At 50.4% G+C, this 21,292-nt stretch overlaps 1 protein-coding gene across 7 annotated transcripts in view; it reads right to left on the reverse strand.

Moving 5' to 3' along the window:
• TSC22D3 (TSC22 domain family member 3) overlaps positions 1–20,000 on the reverse strand; it is a 62,677-nt gene extending 42,677 nt beyond the window's left edge. The window contains exons 1-2 of one of the 7 annotated variants that reach the window (XM_072743174.1): positions 19,799–20,000; positions 17,756–18,181 (exon numbers count right to left, since the gene is read on the reverse strand). In XM_072743174.1, coding sequence (XP_072599275.1) covers positions 17,756–18,181; positions 19,799–19,830 — 458 coding nt within the window. In that variant the 5' untranslated portion in view covers positions 19,831–20,000. The other 6 variants (XM_072743178.1, XM_072743177.1, XM_072743179.1 and 3 more) reach the window with 6 other exon arrangements.
• Positions 20,001–21,292: the final 1,292 nt, after the last annotated feature.

Consider the following 21,292-nt stretch of genomic DNA (forward strand, 5'->3'; position numbering starts at 1 on the left):
GGCTGTATTGGCTGGAGTGCCCCAAGCCCACATCAGTAGACTGCCTGGCCAGCCAGGCGCTCACACAAGGCCACAGACACCTCTGGCTGGCCAACTCCCCCCCACCCCAACATGTGGTGCCCCTAGTTGGGAACACTGTCTTCCCTGGGAAGTCAGCTACCCTCCCTCTCCAGAGCCTACTCCTCGGGTGGTCATCAGGAGACAAAGCAGGCCCGAAGCAGGAACTTGTCCAGCAGCAGGAACCTGAAAGGCCAAGTATTCTCCTGGCCAAAAAGAGGTGTGCCGCTATTAGCTAAACCCCAGGACTTTCTAACAATCAGGGTTAAGATGTCTTAGGGCCCAGGCAATGTGCTCCCCTCCCATGCTTTATAAGAGATCATGTTTTGGCTGGAGTGTTCAGGTCCTTTGGTGACTTACAACTTTTGTTGTTGCTGTTCAACAGATAATCATCCCCCATCCCTCGCCACCCCCACCCCCAATGGAAGCTGGATGCTCTCAGTGTCTCTGGATATAAAGTCATTAGAGCAGCAGAACTGTTCTGAGACTGGAAACTCTGCCCCCTGGGCTCAGGGGCAGGGCCAGGGTTGTCCAGAGCCCCCTAACTTCCATCACCCAATGGGATGAATTCAGGGGAGCCCAGCTTGAAAACCCTGTGGTGAGGAAAATCAAGCCAGATGAGGACCCAAACCCTACAGCTTTAAGGGACACGCATAGATTCTTATTTGTGACCTTGTGTGTTCGAAGGTGTTAACCTCTATTTGGCCAGGTGGTGATACAATATACCTCCCCTCTTTCTTTTTCTGTCCTCTAAACTCTTTCCTCTTCCCTTTCCCTCTCTCGAATTCACCTCCTACCTGGCCTCCCTCCCCTCCCCTCCTCTCTCTCTTCCCTTTCTTCTTCTACCCTTGGGGCAGCTCCTAAGGCGCCAAGGAAGACCATAGGGCTCTAGACAGTGCAGCACTATTTCCTGCAGAATTCCAAGATCCCTTCCAACCTTAGGAATCTGTGATTGATTAATGGAGTAGCAAGAAACAGTTGTTGAAGGTGCCGAGTCAAGAAGGATGAGGACTAGTCGCAAGAAGCATAGTGTGGGGTGGCGCGGATGCGGGCACGAGGGCAGGTGTCTGGACAGGTGTCTGTGTGTGGGGGGTGTTCCTCTTCTACTCACTTTCCCTACTGCAGCTTCCCCGGCAGTGGAGGTGCTGATGGGGGCACAGTTGGCAGAGGATGTTGGAGATGACCTGCCATATGGGGAGCCCTGCACTCTCATGTCTGGCCCCAGAAGGAACTCTCTGGTTAGTGAAATGTCATCAACTATGGCTTACAGACCTTCACCATATAATCCGGGGAGGGACAGCCGACTTTGAGGGAATCCGAATGCAGTGCAATGTACTAAATACCAATACTCACCAAGTAGATTGGTTTCTGGTGTCTCATCTGTGCATTAGTGGGGGGAGAGAGTAGCTATATATATAGTGGTTGTCAAATTCTCAAAGGGCCCTGTGCTGGGTTATGCAGCAGTGGGTCTGGTAAAAGTGGAGGGTTTACTGAGAAAACAGGTTTCTAAGACAAGGGGTCAGTTTAGTCTCTCTTCTTAGGCTCTCTTTTAGATCTGGATGTGAACATCCAAGACCTGAAAATACTCCTAATTCAATTGAGAATTTCCGCAAAGACACATAGGAAGAACTCAAGAAATGCATTCTGGGTTGAGTACCTGAATTTGGGGGCTCAAGGAGCCACTGGGAGACATTTAGCAGAGAGGCTCCTTAGCAACCACGCACTGACCACACCCCCAAACATCCTAGTTCTCCTTACTAGTTCATTCCAAGCCCATCATCCTTTGAGTTTTGAAAATTGACCCCAATGTTCTATTCAGCCTGGACTCCCTCTTGAGGTCAAGGCTCTGTGCACATTTACCACCTTCTCCTTCCCTTTTCTTGTTCCTGTGAACCCCTTCTCCCCAACCACAGCATTCCAACATTTAGGAGTCCAATGACTTATTCAAAGCATCTGTGCATCCCAACCACACACAGCAGGATTTTCTAGGTGTTTTCCGGAATATCGGAGTTGGAGGAGACTCTATAGACCACCTTGGTTCTCCCCTCCCCCATTCTGTTAGTAGGAAAAGCAGCCCCCCAGAAAAGCACGGAGTTACTTACTCAAGCTCAAGCATCAGATTGGTGGCAAAGTCAGGACTGGAACCCAGATCTTCTGGATCTAAATCTGACCCACTTTCCACCACCTCGAGCTGTAGCTCCTCCAGGAACTGTGCCTCCTCCATGAGCTCAGGGTCCTCCCCAAGCTGGGGCTCCTCCACGAGCTGGGGCTCCTCTAGCCTTTCCCCCTTCATTTCATCACTGCCCAGGAAAGCCTCGATTGCCTGGCTGAGGTTGGTTTTCTCTCTCTCTCTCTCTCTCTCTCCTTCCCTCTCTCCCTCCCTCCCTCCTTCTCTCCCTTTCCTCTGGAATCTCTCAATTGCTCTCTCTGTAGCTGCCGAGCTAGGGCAGGAGCAACTGGGAACTCTTTCTCAGGCTCAAAAGCAAAGTGCTCAGAGAGTCTGAGGGCCAGCCTGGGCTGGCTGGGCTGGGGAGGCAAGAGGAAGTTCTTGGCCCTGAGTGCCTCAGGGGCTCCTGGGCTCTGAGAGAAGGCTGGAGCTCCAGGGGTGAGTGTTGCCCTCCGGATCTTCTGCTGAGGCCGAGGCCAGGCCTGCTTCCTAAACTAACTCCCAGACTGAAGGGGAGGGCCGGATCCTCTGGGGGAGCCCAGACAGCAGCTCTGCCAGCCAGCCCCTGTGGTTGGAACTTTCAAAAAGACCAATGTTTCAGCAACTGATTTCTTTTCCAACCCGAACAGCAGGGCTTTCTGTCCCCCTTGCATGACTGTGGCTGTGGCACACAGCCCCCGCCTGAGCAGAAGCAGGATTCTAGGGCCGAGGCTCCATAACACCCAAACCACTGGTCAATTCTATTAAATAAAACCAAATTAAAAAACACTGTTTTTGGCATCACGTGGACCGAAAGCTTGTCTCCTGGCATGGAGGTTTTGTGTATCTACTGGGATGGGATGCACACAGCCGTCCAGAGACAAGAAGTTGGAAGACCATTGAGTCAGAGAATCAGGAGACATGGTTTCTCTTTTCAGCTGGTCTCTAATTGGCTGTTTGTTTTGGGGCAGGTACACAGCCTATTCTGGACCTCAGCTTCCTGATCTGTAATGGGAGGGGATGGGGCCAAATGGCCATGAAAGTCCTCCTAGATCTGAGCCTCTGGGGCTCTAAGATGTGTGTGGAAGTGAGAGGAGCTGCCCCCCCCACCCTGGGAAGGGGGAGACTCGGGAACTGGAAGAGGTGGTCCCCAGCTTCACTGCCCTCTGAAATCCTTCTTCGTTTGCTAGCAATGCCGGTAGAATGCCCTCATACTCCTGTAAGTTTTGATCTCTGGTAAAAATTTCAAATGTCCCGGCAGCCTGCCCTGCTTACCCACACTGCCCGCCCCGCCCCCCTCGCCCCACTCAGAAGGAGGAAGGCCAAACGTCTTCTCAGTCATTTATACCTGAATGAATGTGAATGAAGAAGGTTCAGAGAGCAAGCCTTGACAGGGAGAGAGCCTGCCAGGCTGTGTTGCAGGTGTTGGCTGGCTCTGGGCAGGAGAGGGTGTGTGACTGCTGGAGCCAGGGGAGGGGTCAGTGAGGGGACAGAGGGGACTGGTAAGAGAGGAAGGCAAGGAAAGTCAGAGAAGATTTTATTCTGGTTCCATTTAAGACATGCCTAAGGAAAGGAAGGCTGGCTTTTCTTGACTGAAGGCTTCCTAGAGCATCCTCTCACTTAACCTTTCCAACCACACTCTCCCTCTGCCATTTTTTAGATGAGAAAACTGAGGTCCAGGGAAGTCACTTGTCAAGGTCACAGAGTCTGTCAGTGGTAGTTTATCAGATGTGAAGCCCCCGTGCTTTATGAGCACACACAGTGGCTAATGTCTTTTTCTGCCTCTTGGTGGCCCCTCCAGGGTCTTTCGTGGGTGGAGAAAGAAGGAAGCCCATCTCAGCTGCCTACCAGGGCCAGCACCTCCCACTCCTCTGGTAGAGGAACATGGAAAAGCAGAGGAGGACCCTGCGTCTCTAGAATCTTGGTTTCCTGGGACTTGACGGCCCTGGGCACACCTTGCAGTGAATATTAGAATATACTAGCAAAGTCTCCCGTGTTTGAATAGGAGAGTAAAGACAGCGTTTTGGGGACCTGGTATTTCTAGGGGCCAATATCAAGTATGATTTTCAGTGCATTAGTTCTTTATTCTCTTCACTGCCCTTCATCCTGTTCATCTGGCAAGTGAGCTCTTCAAAGTCTTCCTGATCCTGATTTTCAGATGATAGTCTATTAAGGCCCTTGGAGAATCACTCTACCTAAATCAAGGCTGCTTGATCTCAGCAACGAGAAAGTGTCTTTGAGGGTTTGCTTCTACATGAAGGCCTCAGTGAGCCAGAGGAACTTTACAATCCACATCTTAGTGACTTGAGGTCATTCTGCCTTTCCTCGCTACTGATATGGGACAAGAATCACTCACAAAGGGGTACATGCAGTGCCCATGGTCTTAACAAGGTGACTTCTTTTTTGCAGATCTCCTAATCCTAGGGAGAACCACCTTAGCTTGTGTTCTCATGGCTTTCTGCACCTTTCCTTCATTCTGATTAATTGCAATGATACAGTTATTTGTCTATTATTTAATGTCTGTCTCTGCCACTAGATTGTAAGTTTCCTGCCACTGGGATCCTGCCTGGCTTGTTGACTGCCGCTGCATCCCTCGTTTCTAGTCTTCCTTGTGTGCGTGGATGGAGGAATCCTCTTCCTCCACAAGTAGGTGGGGTGGGCCTCCAGCACAGGAGTGCTCCCCCAAATTGTCAGCCAGTGGAAGATGGGTGCCCCACTGAGGCTAATCTGAGAAGGCCAGAGGACTTGGGGAGGTACCCTAATAGTTCCAGTCCATTCCCCTCAGACATTCCAGGCCCAGGAGAGTGTGTGCTAGCTTTAATGACTGATATCCAACGGACATCTCACAGGCATTTTTGTTATGAAAGTATTCTCATGAGAAACACTTCCACATATCACACACGCACTTTGTTCTAACTTAGGAGCACCTGCGTCTGCCTTCTTTGCCTGTCTGTCTCCCTCTGTCCCCTTCCTTATAACCGGCCCTCTTATCCAGTTCTTTATTATTACCGTCACTACCTTCCCCACATTTACACATCAGTAGGGCAGCCCGTGGTACCCTCATTTAGCTCGTCAGGAAGTTCTTCCAATTATCTAATCTCAGTTCTTCACGCTATAAGAGAGGCCTGTTCCTGGTGTGGTTTGGAAGCAGCTAGTTACCATCCCTGAGTTGTGACTTGTCTTATATTTGAAGTTCAACCTCTCTTCTCTCTCTTCACCAGCCTCCATCCACTCCATCCTCAAACTCTCTTAGAGCCATCATCTTTGTTCCTTTAGCCCAGCCCCACAAGCCCCCGGAAGTCCAAGGTTTACCTCCTGTTGGCTAAATAAGTCTTGTTGGCCTTATCTGGACCCCTCCCAACTCGAATCCCTTAGATCACAGTGAGCTCTCAGCTGTCACGCACCTTGCCATTATGATGGGACCCACGTCTCTCAAATGAAAGCTCCCTGGAGCCCCTCGATCAACCTCTTTGCCCCTTTGCACAGTATAGCCTCCCTCCCCTTCTGCATTCAGGTTGTTTTTCAGCCTGGATGAATATCTGACATTTGCAGCCCAGAAAATTTACACCTCGGGCTCCTGAAAGGAGTGCAGCCTGGAGCTCTGTGTCCCACTGCCTCTGTACAATGAGAAGCATTCATAACTCAGAAGGAGCCCTGCAAGGAGAAAAGAAAATCCAGACGACCCTCCCCCTTTCCTTTTTTTCTTTACAGTAAATAATTTACAAAACCAAATTTTCCTCCCCACAGGCTATACCCACTTTATCACCGGTCCCCAGGACCAGCCTTTACACATTTCCATACTGTCATGGGCTATTTTTAGCAAAGGATGACTTTAAGTACTAGTTGCCCCATGGGCTTCAAACTCATCTCTTCCTCTTGTCAGAATGTTGTTAGTCTTCCTCTTTTGGACCTGACAGCCACTCACAGCCTAGAGATATTTCCAAGAGTGTAAGGCGCTACCTAATTGTACAATTTTAGGGGCTCCTTAGCTCCTTTAGCTCCTTACTAAAAGTCCTCTGCCTAAAAATGTCTCCTTTGGCCTGGGTCTGCTGATTAGAATTAGATCAGGGCTGATGATTTCAGTATTAGAGATTCATTTCTTTAGCTCAAGTATCCCTGCTTCAGGTAGCCTTGTCTGATCATTCCTCATTAAACTCTCTGACAGGGCACCTAGGTGGTTCAGTGGTTGAGTGTCTGCCTTTGGCTCAGGTCGTGATCCCAGGGTTCTGGGATCGAGTCCTGTGCTGGGCTCCCCTGCGCTGGGCCAAAGCCTCTCCCTCTGCCTATGTCTCTGCCTCTGTGTGTCTCTCAATAAATAAATAAAATCTTAGGAAAAAAAAAAAAACAACTCCCTGATAGAGCCTTGTTCCTTTTTCCCTCTTGGCACTTACTCCGTTTGTAATTGTGCGTTCATTAGTGTGACCATTTGGTTAATGTCTCTCTCTCCCACTCATCTGATTATTCCATGATGGCTGTGACCCATGTCTCTTGTGAGTTTCCCAGTGCCTAACACTGAGCCTGGCACAGGGGACGGTGTGCAAGCAATATTTTTTCTTGACTGAGTCTGTTGATGAATTTAAATGTGAATTCTCCAGAGCACTGGTGGGAAAGGCTAGGAGTGTGAGCACCTGGCATCTTAGCTGGAGGAGATGGTCCCAGAAAGCAAGAGTGCTGACCCTAAGCAGCACCCCTCCCTTCCATAGGCGACCTGAGGCTGCCTCCTTTCACTACCGTAGCTCCCTCACCTGCCTTTCCTATCAGCTTGATGTTGTCCTCCTTCCTTTGCCTTGCTCCGGGGTCTTCCCTGGTAGGACATATGGGAAAGAAGGATTTATTTGATCCAGGTGCAAACAGAGCTAAAATGGCCTCCTGTGGGGCTGCCAGCAACATCTGTTCAAAGACACTGGGGCAGATAGTGTATATATTCTCTTGGCCACACTGTGACTAGTCTCTGGTTCTGTCACCTACCTCAGAAGGGTCTGGGGTAGATCAAGGCAAGGGGTGCTGAGGTATGAAGCCATACCCCTCAGGCTCTCCTGGTGCCCACCTTCGACTGCAATCTGAAGCTCAACTCACCTGGTCCCAATGAGCTCTCTCCAGGCAGAAAAGAGAGGTGCCTTCTTGCTCCCAGGCCCCAGCACCTACCCAGGGTGAGCCCAGGTCCCTGAGGAGAGGGGACTAGGGGCCAGCTCAGTCAGAGTCAAAGAGGAGCCATGAGAGGAGGGCCAGAGTGGGCCTTCCTCTAGCCCCTGAAACTTGGTGACTCTGCGTTTCAGTTTAGAAAGAAGAGAAAGTGTTCTTGGCTGCTGTCCCCACTCCAGGCCAGCCCCTTCCTACCTTTTTGATCCCTGCTCCACTGGAAAGAATTCCCTCCCCTGTCCCAACCAGAGTGCCCTGCAGCTGCTTCCCACATGCCAAAGCCAACCCACTCTTAAGGCCCTGCTGGAAGCTGCAGCCAGAAAGATTCTCCCTTCCTAGTTGGGCTTTGGTACCACCTAAGCTCCAGACCTGTGGACCCAGGGTGCAGCAAGCCTCAGGCCTTTCCCTCAAGGGCAGTCCCTATTCGGTCTGCAGTTGCTCTAGTGGAACTGCTTTGATCCCCACTGGCCTCGGGTACAGCTACTCCACTCCCCCAGCTACACTCTTAGTTCTCCAGGCCCCATCCTAGCCTCTGCCACCTTGCCTGCCTTCTTCAGTGCTAAACAGAGTAGGTGCTAAAGAAATCCACAGTGGGTGCTGGATCAACAGTGGGATCTCAGTCAATAAATGATGAATTGATTGCCTGAAATGCTTGGTCACTTGGTACAAGGCCAAATGAGGTGCTGCCATCATTCATGTCTCCGGGTACCTGGGCAGGCAGAGTATGTTGCTGTCAAACAGAGCAGGGCTCTTTGTCTTTCTTTCTTTCTTTTTCTGTTTTTTGTTTTGTTTTGTTTTTGTTTTTGTTTTTGTTTTTGTTTTTTTTTACAGCAACAGACTCTGAATGGGAAGGGCGGGGGGATAAGGAAAAACAAGGGGTTCACAGCCCGGGAGAGGTCTCAAGAAAGGGAAATTCTGCACCAACTCCTCTGGCTCCCCAATATTGAGTGGCTTCTGGGTGTGATCTGGGGGACTTCAGGGGCCCATATCTCCTGTGCCCCGAGATGATGGTCTTGAGCTTGTCTGGGGATTCCTGAATCTGAGCTTAGGACCCACCCATGTCCGCTGGTTATTTCCACACTTTTCTTTTTACTTTGTTTCTACTGCTCTTTGGTTAGAGAAAAAGAGGAAGAGTGTCCCCAACTACCCCCAGCCTAGGAGCCACTCGCCCAGGCAGCACAGTGGGATGGGCTCAGGCAAAGATGAGGGAAGAGAAGAAGAGGAACTCTTAGTTTAGGCACAAACTTGGCGGCAAGGGAATACCTGATTGATTGGCCTGTTCTGTGTTGTAGATAGTCAAATGAGCTTATGAGAGAGACAAACATGTCAGAGAATCCAGTATTACTGTGCTGGGGGCTCGGATGCGCCAAGCTGGTAGTATAATTCTCTCAATAGGCCAGTGAGAGAGCTAAGAGATATTGTGAATTCAGACCAGCCTGGGGACTTGGGAGGCTTCATGGAGAATGGGCTGGGAATTGGTGTTCTTTTAAAGGGCTCTTCTGGCTTGTTGTAAACCCTTCTGTGTGGGCTCCCAGAGCAGTCCCTGAACCAACAAGCAGATACAAAGGGAAGAGGGACTTCTGAGACTGGTCCTGGGGCCCCTCTAGGCGCACTAGAGGCTGTCTGTTTAGTGGTGTAGGGTCAGGTGCTAAAAGAAGTCACCCTCCCTGCCCCCACCAAATGCCCCAAACTACGCTAAGCCCATAGCAGCTCACCTGCCTGCTTACATCTGCTGCTGAGTGTGGGGGCCCGGTGGCGGTGGGGTGGTGGTGGTGGTGGGGAATCACCTTTACAACCTGGTACTTGCTTCTGAGCAGACTGCTTGCCAGACACTAGAGGGAGAGGAGTAGGCTTTTCCTTTGGAAACATGATGAACTCTGTAGACCCCTACCCAACAGGCTTCTGAATGCCTGGCCCCAGGGAAGCCTGCCATTGAGCAAGCAGAAGCTTGATGCCTCAGTACCCTGGCCCTGTTACATAAGGCACTATGTGAGATATGAGTCAGGGCCCTCAGGCTGGCCAAGGCCCAGCCTAGTCCTGGAAGTAAGGCTAAGCAAGGTGAGAGAGGGTGCTGGTGGCGGTGGTGCTTGGCTGGTAAGCTAGGAAGGAGCCACTGGAACCACTTCCCTTCTTCTCATCCCCTTCTTCCTCAGGGATGGCAGGCCTAGCCAACCAATGGCCTAAACGGCTCTGATGGGAATCATGGCCAGACCGCTAAGCTGTGAGCAGCTGCTCTCCACCTCCCCTGAAGAGAGGACAAGAGGAAGTGGGTTGAATACCCAAGACTATTTCATGAATAAATTCTTCCTTCAAGGAAGGATGGGGAAGGTCCCTGTGGGGCTCTGTCCACAGGCAGGGCCTCGATTTTAGGCTGGGCCTATTGGAGGAAAGTGGCTCACAGGAGAGGAAGGCTGATGGTGTGCCTTGGGGCATCACTGACCAAGCCTGCTTCTATCTCTTGTTTCTCCTTGGTCTACTATGTGTACCATGGGAAGCTTCCCAGTAGGTCTCCCATGCCGGCTGGGATCTCATCCCTCTTATACTGTTTCCAAAAAGGCAATAGCTGCTTTGCAGCAGGGCTTTCCAGCTGGAAGGTACAGGTGAATTTGCTTTGCCCACTGATAAGGTTCCTTCCTGCCTGGATTAGCATTTGGAAAAAGCTTGCTTTCTACTTTCACGGGCCTCTATCTTATTCCCAGTCCAACTCCTTAGCCCAGATGAAACTGGCACAGCAGCCAGTGGCCTCCCTAAGCCCCTGCCATGATTTCTCATGAAACCTGCTTTGAGCCTAGGATCTAGCCTTCTGGACTCCATGGGGCTTCCATCAGCCCACAGGGTTCTTTGGAGGGCCTGCTCTGCCAAAGCTGTGGTCTTACAGTGAGGTCCTAACCCTTGTCCCATTATTGCAGGCACCAGGACAGCACAACATGTCCTGAGCCATTATTGCCGTCTTCATCTAAAAGGGAAATTTCGTCTTTTTGACCCCTGTGGTCATGGAATGCCTTCCCTTGAGTGCACCAAGCACACAGAGTGCTCTACTAAATGGGCCCAAGCTTCAGTCCTACGCAGCACGTTGGCTTCTCCAGGGCTCGAGAGGCTATTGCATGACACCAACCAATTTATTATGTAAACCCAGCCAGCCGTGGCAGATTATGGCTTTGTAGTTATCTTGAGGGATGCCTTACATAAGAGGAGAAAGTTCAGGTAGGAGCAGCATCGCAATGAGCAAACATAGCACAACGGCCACCACCAGGTGCAGACAGGGATAGCCTCACTCCCCTCAACCAGCTCACAAGATGGGGGTAAGCGCTCTTCTGGGCTCTATCACTCAGAGGACAGAGACCCTGGCAGCCTTGGCCAGACACATTTATCTCCATTTATCCAGACTACCTAGCCTTCAAGACCTGTCCTGGAAAGAAGCCAACACTCAACCTAGAATTGAGAATGTGTTAGTTTATCTGGAAGTGCAAATACAAACATGAGTGTTAACCTTCTCTTCAGGCAGGGGGGAAATTAAGGTCACCCTGGAAAGAGTTATTTTCTGTGCTGTGGGCTCACATGGGTCCAGTTCCTGGCAAACTGGAGCAGTGGGTGAAATTCATGCTCTGTTCTTAACATTTTATTTCTTTTTTTTAAAGATCTTGTTTATTTACTTATTTGAGAGAGAGAGAGCACAAGCAGGGGGGAAGGGGCAGAGGGAGAAGTAGACTCCCCACTGAGCAGGGAGCCCCACTTGAGGCTCAATCCCAGGACCCTGAGATCGTGATCTGAGCTGAAGACAGATGCTTAACCAGCTGAGCCACCCAGGTGTCCCCCTGCCAGTTTTCTTTAAGAACACAAACCTTCCAGCTACACTCACTTCTCCAGCTCCCATACTGCTCAGAGCTCCATGCTACAGCAGGTCTTCCGTGGACACCAGCCTTGTCTTTTTATCTCTCTTTTCCAAACTTGGCTTTCCCACGTGTCATTTCCATAGAACCCTATTCCCAGTGAGTGGCCTCCCTGAAAGAAGGTCTGATCAATAAATTCACACAAGGTAGTCAATGATCAGTAATGATGTCACCTGTGACTTTTAGAAGGTATGGTAGTCCCTGTCCATTCATGAAAGGACATGAATGCTGTTTGCCCTAAAACTTCTGCCAGTCCTCTAATTCATAAGCATCCTGAAAGCCCACCATTTCCCCTACAAAACTTCTATTTCCACTGCTTCATTAAACTTTTTAGCTTTCTTTTCATTGTAACCACTAGTCCTAGCAGCTGACTCAGGGAGGGGGTGTTCTCCCCAGAGAGACAGGGCCTCAAAAAAAAAAAATACCTGAATGCTAGCATTCACAGAAGCATTTTTCACCATAGCCAACTTGAGGCAACCCAAGTGTGTGTGGATGGATGAATGGTTAAACAAAAATGCAGTTTATCCATACAATGGAATATTATTCAGTCATTAAGAAGGAATGAAGTGCTGTCACATGCCACAACATGGGTGAACCTTGGAAACATTAAGCTAAGAAGCCAGACCCAAACACCATGTAGTGTACGATTCCACTTATATAAAATACCTAAAGCCGGCACATTTATAGAGACAGAAAGTTAAGAATAGAGTTTAAGAGGGGCTGGGGGGAAGTAAGAGTGGGGAGTTAGTGTTTAACAGGTAGAGTTGCTGTTGGGGTGATGACAGAGTTCTGGAGATGGATGGTGATAATGGTTGCACCAGGTCATGAATGTATCCAACACCACCGAATTGTCTACTTTAAAGTGGTTAAAATGGCAAATTTTATGTTATATCTATTTTACTGCTATATATGTATATATTACTAATGTACCTTATATACACACATGAAACACATATATATACATACGCTATATCATATACCTACATCAGCAAAAGCCTCTTATCACATAGAATTCACACCTGTGCCTCAAGAAAAAGAGAATTTTCTTACATGTTGAAGATTCTCATGAGGCACCCAAACCATGAATGTTAAGTTTGCAGATGCATTTGTGTGTTTAACAGGGTGTGGGCCTTTTTTTTTAAGATCTTATTTATTATTTATTCATGATAGACAGAGAGAGAGAGAGAGAGAGAGAGAGGCAGAAGGAGAAGCAGGCTCCATGCAGGGAGCCTGACGTGGGACTCGATCCCAGGACTCCAGGATTGCGCCCTGGGCCAAAGGCAGGCGCCGAACCGCTGAGCCACCCAGGGATCCCCGGGTGTGGGCCTTAATCCAAGAGTGCCCCTTCTTTGTCAGACCACTACCAGGTACTCAGGAAATAGTTCTTTTAAATTACTTTCAGCCAGGGAAGGTCTTTCGAAGCTTGATACCAAAAGCAAAAAACGCCACAAAGGCAAAGAATGACAGGCTTAACCACAGGGAAACCCAAAACCTCACTACAGTAAAACAAAAAACAAATAACAAAAAACAAAAAAAAAACAAACCCCCCCCCCCTCCATCCTTAAAATCAAGTGGCAAATTAGTTGACAAAGGGTTACAATCTTGAATTCGAGGTTTCTCAGGGTGTAGTCTGCATACCACTGGGACCATGGAGGAGGGGTTTTAGGTGGTATATGGCCACAACTGAATCTTGGACTAGGAATTTAGACACTATAGCAGGTAGGTAGGAGTCAGGAGTTGTTTTGCCCCTCAAATCATACCACGTAAGCAGCTCCACCCTCAGAGGTCAAATCCAACAACATACACTTATGAAATCATTTGTGCTACGATTCACTTAGAGAAGCACAAATAATTTATATGTGAATTTTTCTTGGAAACCTGATCTGTGAATCTCTATCTTTCCCCCTTGCTGCTATATATCAACTTAATAGGGAGAGTTAAAGTCATTAGCACATGCAAAGCAATTTAACGTCTTTGGCTATTATTATTTTCTGAGCATCTAAGTGTGGGAACCAGTTGTTGCCAGCTAGGAACTGAAAGATAGACAACTAGGACTTTTAGAGCTAGAAACAAAATCAGATTCAGAGGGTCTCAGGCCACAATGGACAGGTGTGCTTGGGGGCCAAAGACAGAACAGAGTTGATTGAGAAGCTTTGGATAAAACCTTAGAAATAAATTTGAGGTTACAACATTTGTGACGATAACAGAATGTGGCAAAAGCTTCCCTTCCAGCTTGCTACACCTCACTGATCAGAGAATTAAGGCCCCTCAATGTCAAATTTGCAAGGTTTTTTCCATAGGCTATATTTATTTTATTTTAATTTTTAAAAATATTTACTTATTTGAGAGAGAGATCATGAACAGGAGGAGGGGTGGAGGGACAGAGACAGAATCTCAAGCAGACTCCAGGCCCCAGCACAGAGCCCGAAATGGGGCTTGATCTCAGGAGCCTGGGATCATGACCTGAGCTGAAATCAAGAGTCGAATGCTTAACTGACTGAGTCATCCAGGCACCCCATATTTTATTTTACTTTTTTACAGTTTTTTTTAAAGATTTTATTTATTCATTCATGAGAGACACAGAGAGAGAAAGAGGCAGAGACACAGGCAGAGGGAGAAGCAGGCTCCATGCAGGGAGCCCGACGTGGAACTCGATCCCGGGTCCCCAGATCAAACCCTGGGCTGAAGGCGGCGCTAAACCGCTGAGCCACCCGAGCCTCCCAACAGTTGTTTTTTTGTTTTTGTTTTTTTAAGTAGGCTCCACACCAAGTGTGGGGCTTGAACTCACAATCCTGAGATCAGGAGTCACATGTTGTACCAGCAGAGCCAGCCAGGTGCCCCTCAGAAGCCACATTTAAATGGGAAGTTTTAGCTGTTTGCCCAGTATATTCTATCTATCTGCCTCCTAAGTTTTCCAATTTTAGAAGCATATTCAAATGATAAGGCAGAGTTCCTTTAATAAAAGGGTGACCAACTGGGGGCACCTGGGTGGCTCAGCAGCTGAGCATCTGCCTTTGGCTCAGGTTGTGATCCTGGGGTCCTGGAATCAAGTTCTGCATTGGGCTCCCTGCCAGGAGCCTGCTTCTCCCTCTGCCCATGCCTCGGCCTCTCTCTCTCTGTCTCTCATGAATAAATAAAATCTTTTAAAAAATAAAATAAAATGAAAGGGTGACCAACCATCCCAGTTTCCCTGGGACTGTCCTGGTTTGAGCATTGAAAGTCTTGTTTCCTCAAGCTGGAGGGTTGGTCACCCTACCTAGTAAGGACATTTTAACCATTTGATTAGTTTCTGGGCTAATATTTACCTCTGTTTAACAACTCTTTCTTCGCAGACAATTCTTTAGTGTCTGATTTTGGGTGGAGTTTTGGCTTTACCCTTTGTTGTGAGGCATCAGGCAAATTACTTAATTTTCCCAAGCCTCAATTTCCTTTATTATAAAATAAAGAAGGGTAACAACATTACCCATTTCATTGGGTTGGTGTGAGTATCAAGTGAGGTTATGCAGATAGAATGCTAGTACATACTGTAAAAGTTCAATACATGTTAGCTATTAATCTATAATTGCTATTAGCTGCCTAACACAAGATTGAAGGGATGGTATCTTCCCCTCACCCAGTATTTTAGAGGCACCTTTACATACCAACAAGCTGCTTGCTCATTACCACCGATTCATAGGTATATACACAACACTGTCCATCAGGACTTCTACCGGACTGAGTAAAATGCATGTGGTTCAAACAACAGAAATCACACTTAAATATTAATAAGGATTTTCCAAGATTAGGTTAAAGTTGTAAAATCTTTATAGAGGACCACACCAATAATTAAACAGTCATCCGGTTTAATAATAATAATAAACAGTTATTGAGGACTGGCTGTATAACAAGAAGCCCAGGGAAAACCAAGTGAGTGTAACACAGGTCCTACCCTCAAATCGCTTACACTCTTGTGTTCCAAGGATTCCAAGAGGTAAGCCAGGAATCAGGGGCCAATCAAAGCAGACAAACCAGGTAAATGTGAGTAATGTGCCCCGCCCTTCCTCCCCAGGATATAGGAGCCCTGGAAGCTGGGGAGTGGGCTGCAGAAGGAGAGGCAGCCTTGAAAGTAGCCAAACTAAAGGAAAAGATGTCCAGGCGGGAATTTGAAAGGTCCAATAATTAAATGGAACAGAAGTTTAAAAAAAAATGATGGCTGAGTTTTGAAGACAGATGCCCAGGGAATAAATGAAGTAAGGAAGAAGAAATCTTCACTTTAGAGAAGGCTGTCCAGCTCAGATACTGGAGAAATCCCATGACCAGCATTAATTGTCTCTTACTTTGCTAAGGAGCATGTCATTCTGGGCAAAACCTAAACCACATTCAGAATCTCCAACCTCTAAGGGCCCAGGAAAGGTCAAGGCAAATGAGAAAATGCTTCATCCTGCTAGAACTCTAGGGCTGTGACCACAGGACCCTGTCACTCTCCAGCCTCACGGAAGTCTGAGGGCTTGCAGGTTTGATGCTCAGCTGTTTGGGACACTGAGTCGCTCTCCTTCCAGGAGGCATGGTACACAGGTACACCTCCTCAACCATTTTCCTGGCTCCCTCAGCACCTCCAAGCCCAACCCATAGCATTTCCAGGCTTTCCCAAGAACCAAGAGTCAACAGACAGGAGTCCATGGAGTATGCGACAAAGGAGGTTTTTCCATTCCAGAAACCCAGACAACCAGAAAGCATTCCAAGGCATGGCACAAGGCAACACTGATCTCAGGCTCTCAGCCTTACACCTCACTCATCTAGGTCTGACCCTCCTAGGCTCTGAACCTAGGAGCCAGGGCCCAGGAAACATCCCCTTCTTATACTTTAGTAAGGCCAATTTCGGGGGCAGCTTTTCTCCCAGTTGAAAGAGTCCAAAACCTACAGGTGCTCTTTCCTGGTGTTTCCCTCCCCCACCACCACTCTCCTATGGAGCAGCAGAGGATTATTAAGAGCCTGTTAGAGCTTTAACTGGGCAGGGCTGTGGGGCGCCTGTGGTGTGAATACACTTGCAGTAATCTTTCACCAGAAACGAAGATTCCCTCGAAACCTGTTCCGTATGGCCTGGTTTCTTGCAGACAATTGATGCCTCATGTGAAACAATAAAAGGGCTCTGATGGCCTGGAAAATGCCTGAGAAATACAACTTGTTATGACAATACTAACCAAGTCTGCAGCACTGCTTGCAGCTGAGGAGGCAAGGGTCTTAGCACCAAGGGAGGGTAGTTCCTGCCAATAGGATTGCTTTGAAAATTTCTTACGTGTGCTCCACCGAAAAGCCACTCAATGATTCAATATTCTGTGGGTGCTCAAAATTTCTCATTACCTTGGCTCAACACACCACCTGCCCAAGATCTGGACTCTCAAAACTACAAGGAACCTCAAGAGACCAGAGAGATCAGGGAACTTGCTCAGGTTCACACACTGAGGTAGAGCCATATCTTGTACCACAACCCTGGTCTCCCACAGCGGGGTTCTCCTTCTCTTACATAACCTTTGTTGTTGAGCGAGAATAAGATCCACCCCTATATACGTGTGCTTACACACAGGGGCATAGACACATGCACATCCCCCATACTCCATCCAGTGTCCTGTGGTGATGGTTCTAAGAACACCAAGCCCAGGGCTGGGTTTCCTGCTTCCGCTGCCTCAAAACTGCCTCAGTTGTCTCTCTGCTACCAGGACTGGCTCTTACCAGAGTGTCTCAGACTGGAGGACAGCAGCCACCCTGTGTCTTCCCATTGGTTCTCCTCTCCACCTCCCTTCCTTGCTCTTCAGCAGGATTTCTAAAAAAGTCTGACCTGCACTTCAACACAGGCCTGTGCGGACATGTGTTCAATTACCCACCTGTGTTAGGATGCTCCCTCTGGGGCTGCCTTTAGTCATCACTGGAAATTGAAGGCTGCGATCCACGGAGGTGGGGGTGTATCCCCATCCAGAGTCGCAAAAAAGTCTCACAGATGCCTAATTTTTCTTATTCTTCACCCTCCCCCACACCAACAGCAGCTTAATTTGTCTTGACAGTTTGCTTGCCATCGATGTCAGTCGGGGCCACTCAGTAATTTAAAAGCCCTTGCAATTTCAACCCGAGTTTGCATTTTAGAAATGAGCTTCTGAGAAGGGTGGGACGGATCCTGGGAGCATCCCGCGGCAGAATCTCCAAAACGGCGGTGGAAACGTGGTTATTTGACGAGGGGGCGTCGCCGGCTACCGCCAAACTGATCTAGGGCTCTGTCCACCTCCCTCCAGCACTCCCCTAAGCAAGTCTCCACGGGGACCCTTCAAAATAGGGCTGCCACCTGCCGGACCATCCTCAGCCCCATCAGACTCCAGGTAGCCTAAGGATCTGAGTCAGGTCGCAGCGGCAGCCAGGAGCCCCGCCTCCTCAATGCCCACCCCCTACCTCCACCCGGTGAACATCCCGGTCGCCCATCCGGTCAGAGGTGAGGGTCCGGCAGAAGACGGCGCCAGCTGGGAAGGCGTGCCCACCCATCTGCCCAGGCACCCACCTGTGGAAGAAGAGCAGGATTGAGAGCATGGTCTGGTCGATGTTGCGATTGCAGATGCCCTCATTGATCAGGTAGCAGGGGTCCCGCAGCACCGGCTCTAGCGAATCCTGCCGCATTATGCTGTTGAGCTTGTCGGTGTTGAGGTTCTCGAAGATGAGCTTCTCCTGCAGCTGCCGAAAGTTGCTCACGGTAGGGCTGCCTGGGTTGTTGTTCTCTCCGCTGCTCTCGCGCTGGAGCCCGCTCTTGTGGGCCAGGTCCAGGCAGCAGTTACAGCAGTCGAGGCCAACAGGTGAGCGGCAGTCGGTCTTGGGCTGATCCATCTTCACTGGCTCAGGGGCCCCTTGGCCCTCCAGGTCAGGGTCGGCTGGCAGGTGCGCGCCTGCCGGGCTGGCCTGAGGGGACTCCAGGGTGTCTGGAAAACACAAGCTGTGAGAAGAGTTGAAAATTAGTGCCTAAAGCCAGCCACCCTCGGCTTGGCCCCTCCTGGCTGGGCTGCTCTGGGTGCGAATAGAAACAGCTGGACAAACAGCTCTGAGCGGATCCTTCGGGCTCACTTCCTCCTCCTCCTCTAGAGGCTGGGGCTGCCCACCCCGCCCCCCCGCCCCGGCCCGTAGGTGCCACACGCGGCTCTAGCGCAGTTCCAAGTTTCCCAAGTGTCAGTGGGGCTCTGCGGACCTGTGGCAGCGGGAAGAGCGGGCGGCAGGGCAGAGGGAGAGCCCGGGCGCGCCCTCGCTCCCTCACTCCTTTGCTCCCTCCCTCTCCGGCTCGCTAGCTCTCCCGCTCTCGGGCTCCCCTGGGCTGTGCCGGCTGCGCGGTGGCAGGAGCCGAGAGCGAGTGAGCGAGGGAGCTAGCTGCACGCCCAGGAGTCAGCACGGGGCTGTGACAGCATGTAAATTACCCCAGGGGGCCGCTCCCCCGCAGCTCCCCAGGCGGCCGCCGGCTCCCGCTGCGGGTTGGGTCCTGCCCCCACCCCCACCGCCGCCCCTCCCCCTCAGAACTCTCGAGCCCTCGCACCCGCACCGCCCCTCGCACCCTCCTCGCCTGCGCTCCCGGGAGCCGGACCCGGCTCTCCCCCTCCCGTCCGCGCGCCACGAGCCTCCGCTTGGGCTCTCTGGCCGCTCCGGGTGCATTCGCCGTCAGAAATCTACCCGCGGCGGGCCGGGGGGACGCTACCGCTCCCTGCTCTCCAAGCTCCGCGGGAGGGCAGATGTTGCGCGTCCCACGGAGGACGGGTCCCCTGCAGGAGAGACGCTGCCCGCGTGAGCCCGTCTCGTGGCTGCCTCAAACCGCCGCCCGTCTACAAGCGGGTTTCGGCTGGGGGTGGGGGGCGGTATGCGGAGAGAACGGTTGCCCCCCGCAGGGAGTCCGAGAGTGCCGGGCACGCTCTAGGAGCGCCCGGGGAATGCCTTCAACAAAACTCACGGAAGCACGCTCAAACTCGCCTCGGGTCTGTCCCCTTCTCACTGATCTCGGCCTCTCCCCCCCCACTCGCTCTGGCCTCTCTTCCCTGAACCCCATCGGAGACGATCTCTGCCCTGGCTTCCGGGAATGCCAGCTCCCCGGCCGGCTTGCCGCTGCCTTGCCCCTTCCCTCCCTGGGCTCGCTTTTCCATTTGCCCTACCGTCTGTGTGTGTGTGTGTCTCTGTCTCTCTCGGCGCTTCTCCACTCTTTTCCCTTTCTTTCATTTTCCTTCTTTAACGTATTTCTTTTGTGACCCGTTTCCGCCCCTCTTCCATTTCTTTCTTGCCCCCCCCATCTTCCCTTATTTATTTTTCTCTTCTTCATTTCCTCGTTTCCCCCGCCTTCTCCCCCATCCCTTCTCCTTTTCCCTCGTTTTCTTTTCCCCTTCCTTGCATTCTACCCCATTCTATTTTTACCCTCCGCGCTGCCCCTGGCCCCCACACCCCCATACACCCCCCTAACGCTCTCTCGTCGGGTCTATCCCTTTACCCCTCACGTCGTTTATCGTCCTCTACTTTCCCAAGCTTGCTTCCCCCCTTATCCAGGTCCCCGCCTGCCACTTTCGTCGGTGTCTGCCCTCACCCTCTCAAGAGCTGTGGTGAGGGAACTCTCATACACGGGGAATGGCGTGAAACTGCGGGCGGCACGGGGTGCTTTGGCTCCCCGGAGAGGGTGGTTCTGGGGCTGAGGAAAGGTGAAAGGTCAGACCCGCCGAGAGCAAAGCAGGCTGGTTCCTCCGGTCCTACCCCGGCTTTGTGAAATGCGAGGACCCGCCGGATGCGCAAGTGGTAGGCTTTCACCGGGTGGCTCGGGAATGGGAGGCTCAGACCATTACGGAATGTGCAGGATTCGATGATTATAGGTTCCTGGGGGAAAAAAAATGATTCAAAATATTCGGGATGTTCAATTTTCACAGTTTCAATTGGCACTCCCCACCCCCCTCCGGCTTGCCTTTTCTCCCCCCCCCCCCCCCCACGAGCCCGTGGCCCTCGCCATAGAGCAGTGTATACTGCCATCTTGTGTCTCGGGCCTGGAACGTTCCCTGCCTCTATCCCGGAGTTCAGTGTTTGGGAGACCACAGAGATGCCTCCTAGTGGAATCCACACTGCATTGGTTCTCAGAGCAGGAGGAAAACCGAGGCTTGTCCTTTACCCACAAAGCCCTACCCACCCCCCATGATTGGTCTGTACACCTGGACACCAGTCAGGGCCAGAGCCACCCTTTTTCTAGTGAGTCCCTGCTGATTGGACTTCCGTACAAGTTCCCTCTGAGTGCCACCAGCAGCAGCTCTGTGATGAGGAGCAAAGGGCAGCCAAATATAACTCCTGTTCCCAGGGCCCTGTGGGTCTTAAATGGGGCCCCTGCAACTTGCGGAAATGGAGGCAAGGCAGTGCCTTCTCTGCTGTAGGGACCAGAAAACCAGAAATAAGCTGTATCCCTGGCTCCCGGCAAGATCCCAAGATCACACGCTTTGGGAAGTCACTGACTAGAGCAGCAGAACTGAGACCATGGTCCCTGTGCTCTCACAGACTACTGAGGGTTCAGTTTAGTCTCTCAAAAGCAGATTCTTTAGATGAGTTAATTTCCCCTTGTTCCTTGTCTTATCTGTCTCTCTCTCTTTTTTCATGTTCTTGGGTAAAAGCCAGAGGAGGTAGTTGAATATGAAATTTCATATGCATTGTGCAGACTTATAGCCTACTGAATTGTTTTTTAATTACAGTGTTTTGTGATTTCCCTCTTGTTTATAATTATTTTATGTTAAACATTATAACAAAATATATTAGCTCCATGAATGTTTACTTAAATTGTGTTTTGAGAACTGCTGGAGCCCTTTGCTTCTATATTTGCCTGAGTCCTCTTATCTTTCTTTTTAAAAGATTTTATTTATTTATTCGTGAGAGACAGAGACACACACATACACAGAGAGAGAGAGAGAGAGAGAGAGAGAGAGAGAGGCAGAGACACAGGCAGAGAGAGACACAAGCAGGCTCCATGCAGGGAGCCCAATGCAGGACTCGATTCCAGGACCCCAGGATCACGCCCTGGGCCAAAGGGAGGCACTCAACCACTGAGCCA

Source organism: Vulpes vulpes, chromosome X (genome assembly GCF_048418805.1).
Source record: "Vulpes vulpes isolate BD-2025 chromosome X, VulVul3, whole genome shotgun sequence".
Classification (NCBI taxonomy): Eukaryota; Metazoa; Chordata; class Mammalia; order Carnivora; family Canidae; genus Vulpes; species Vulpes vulpes.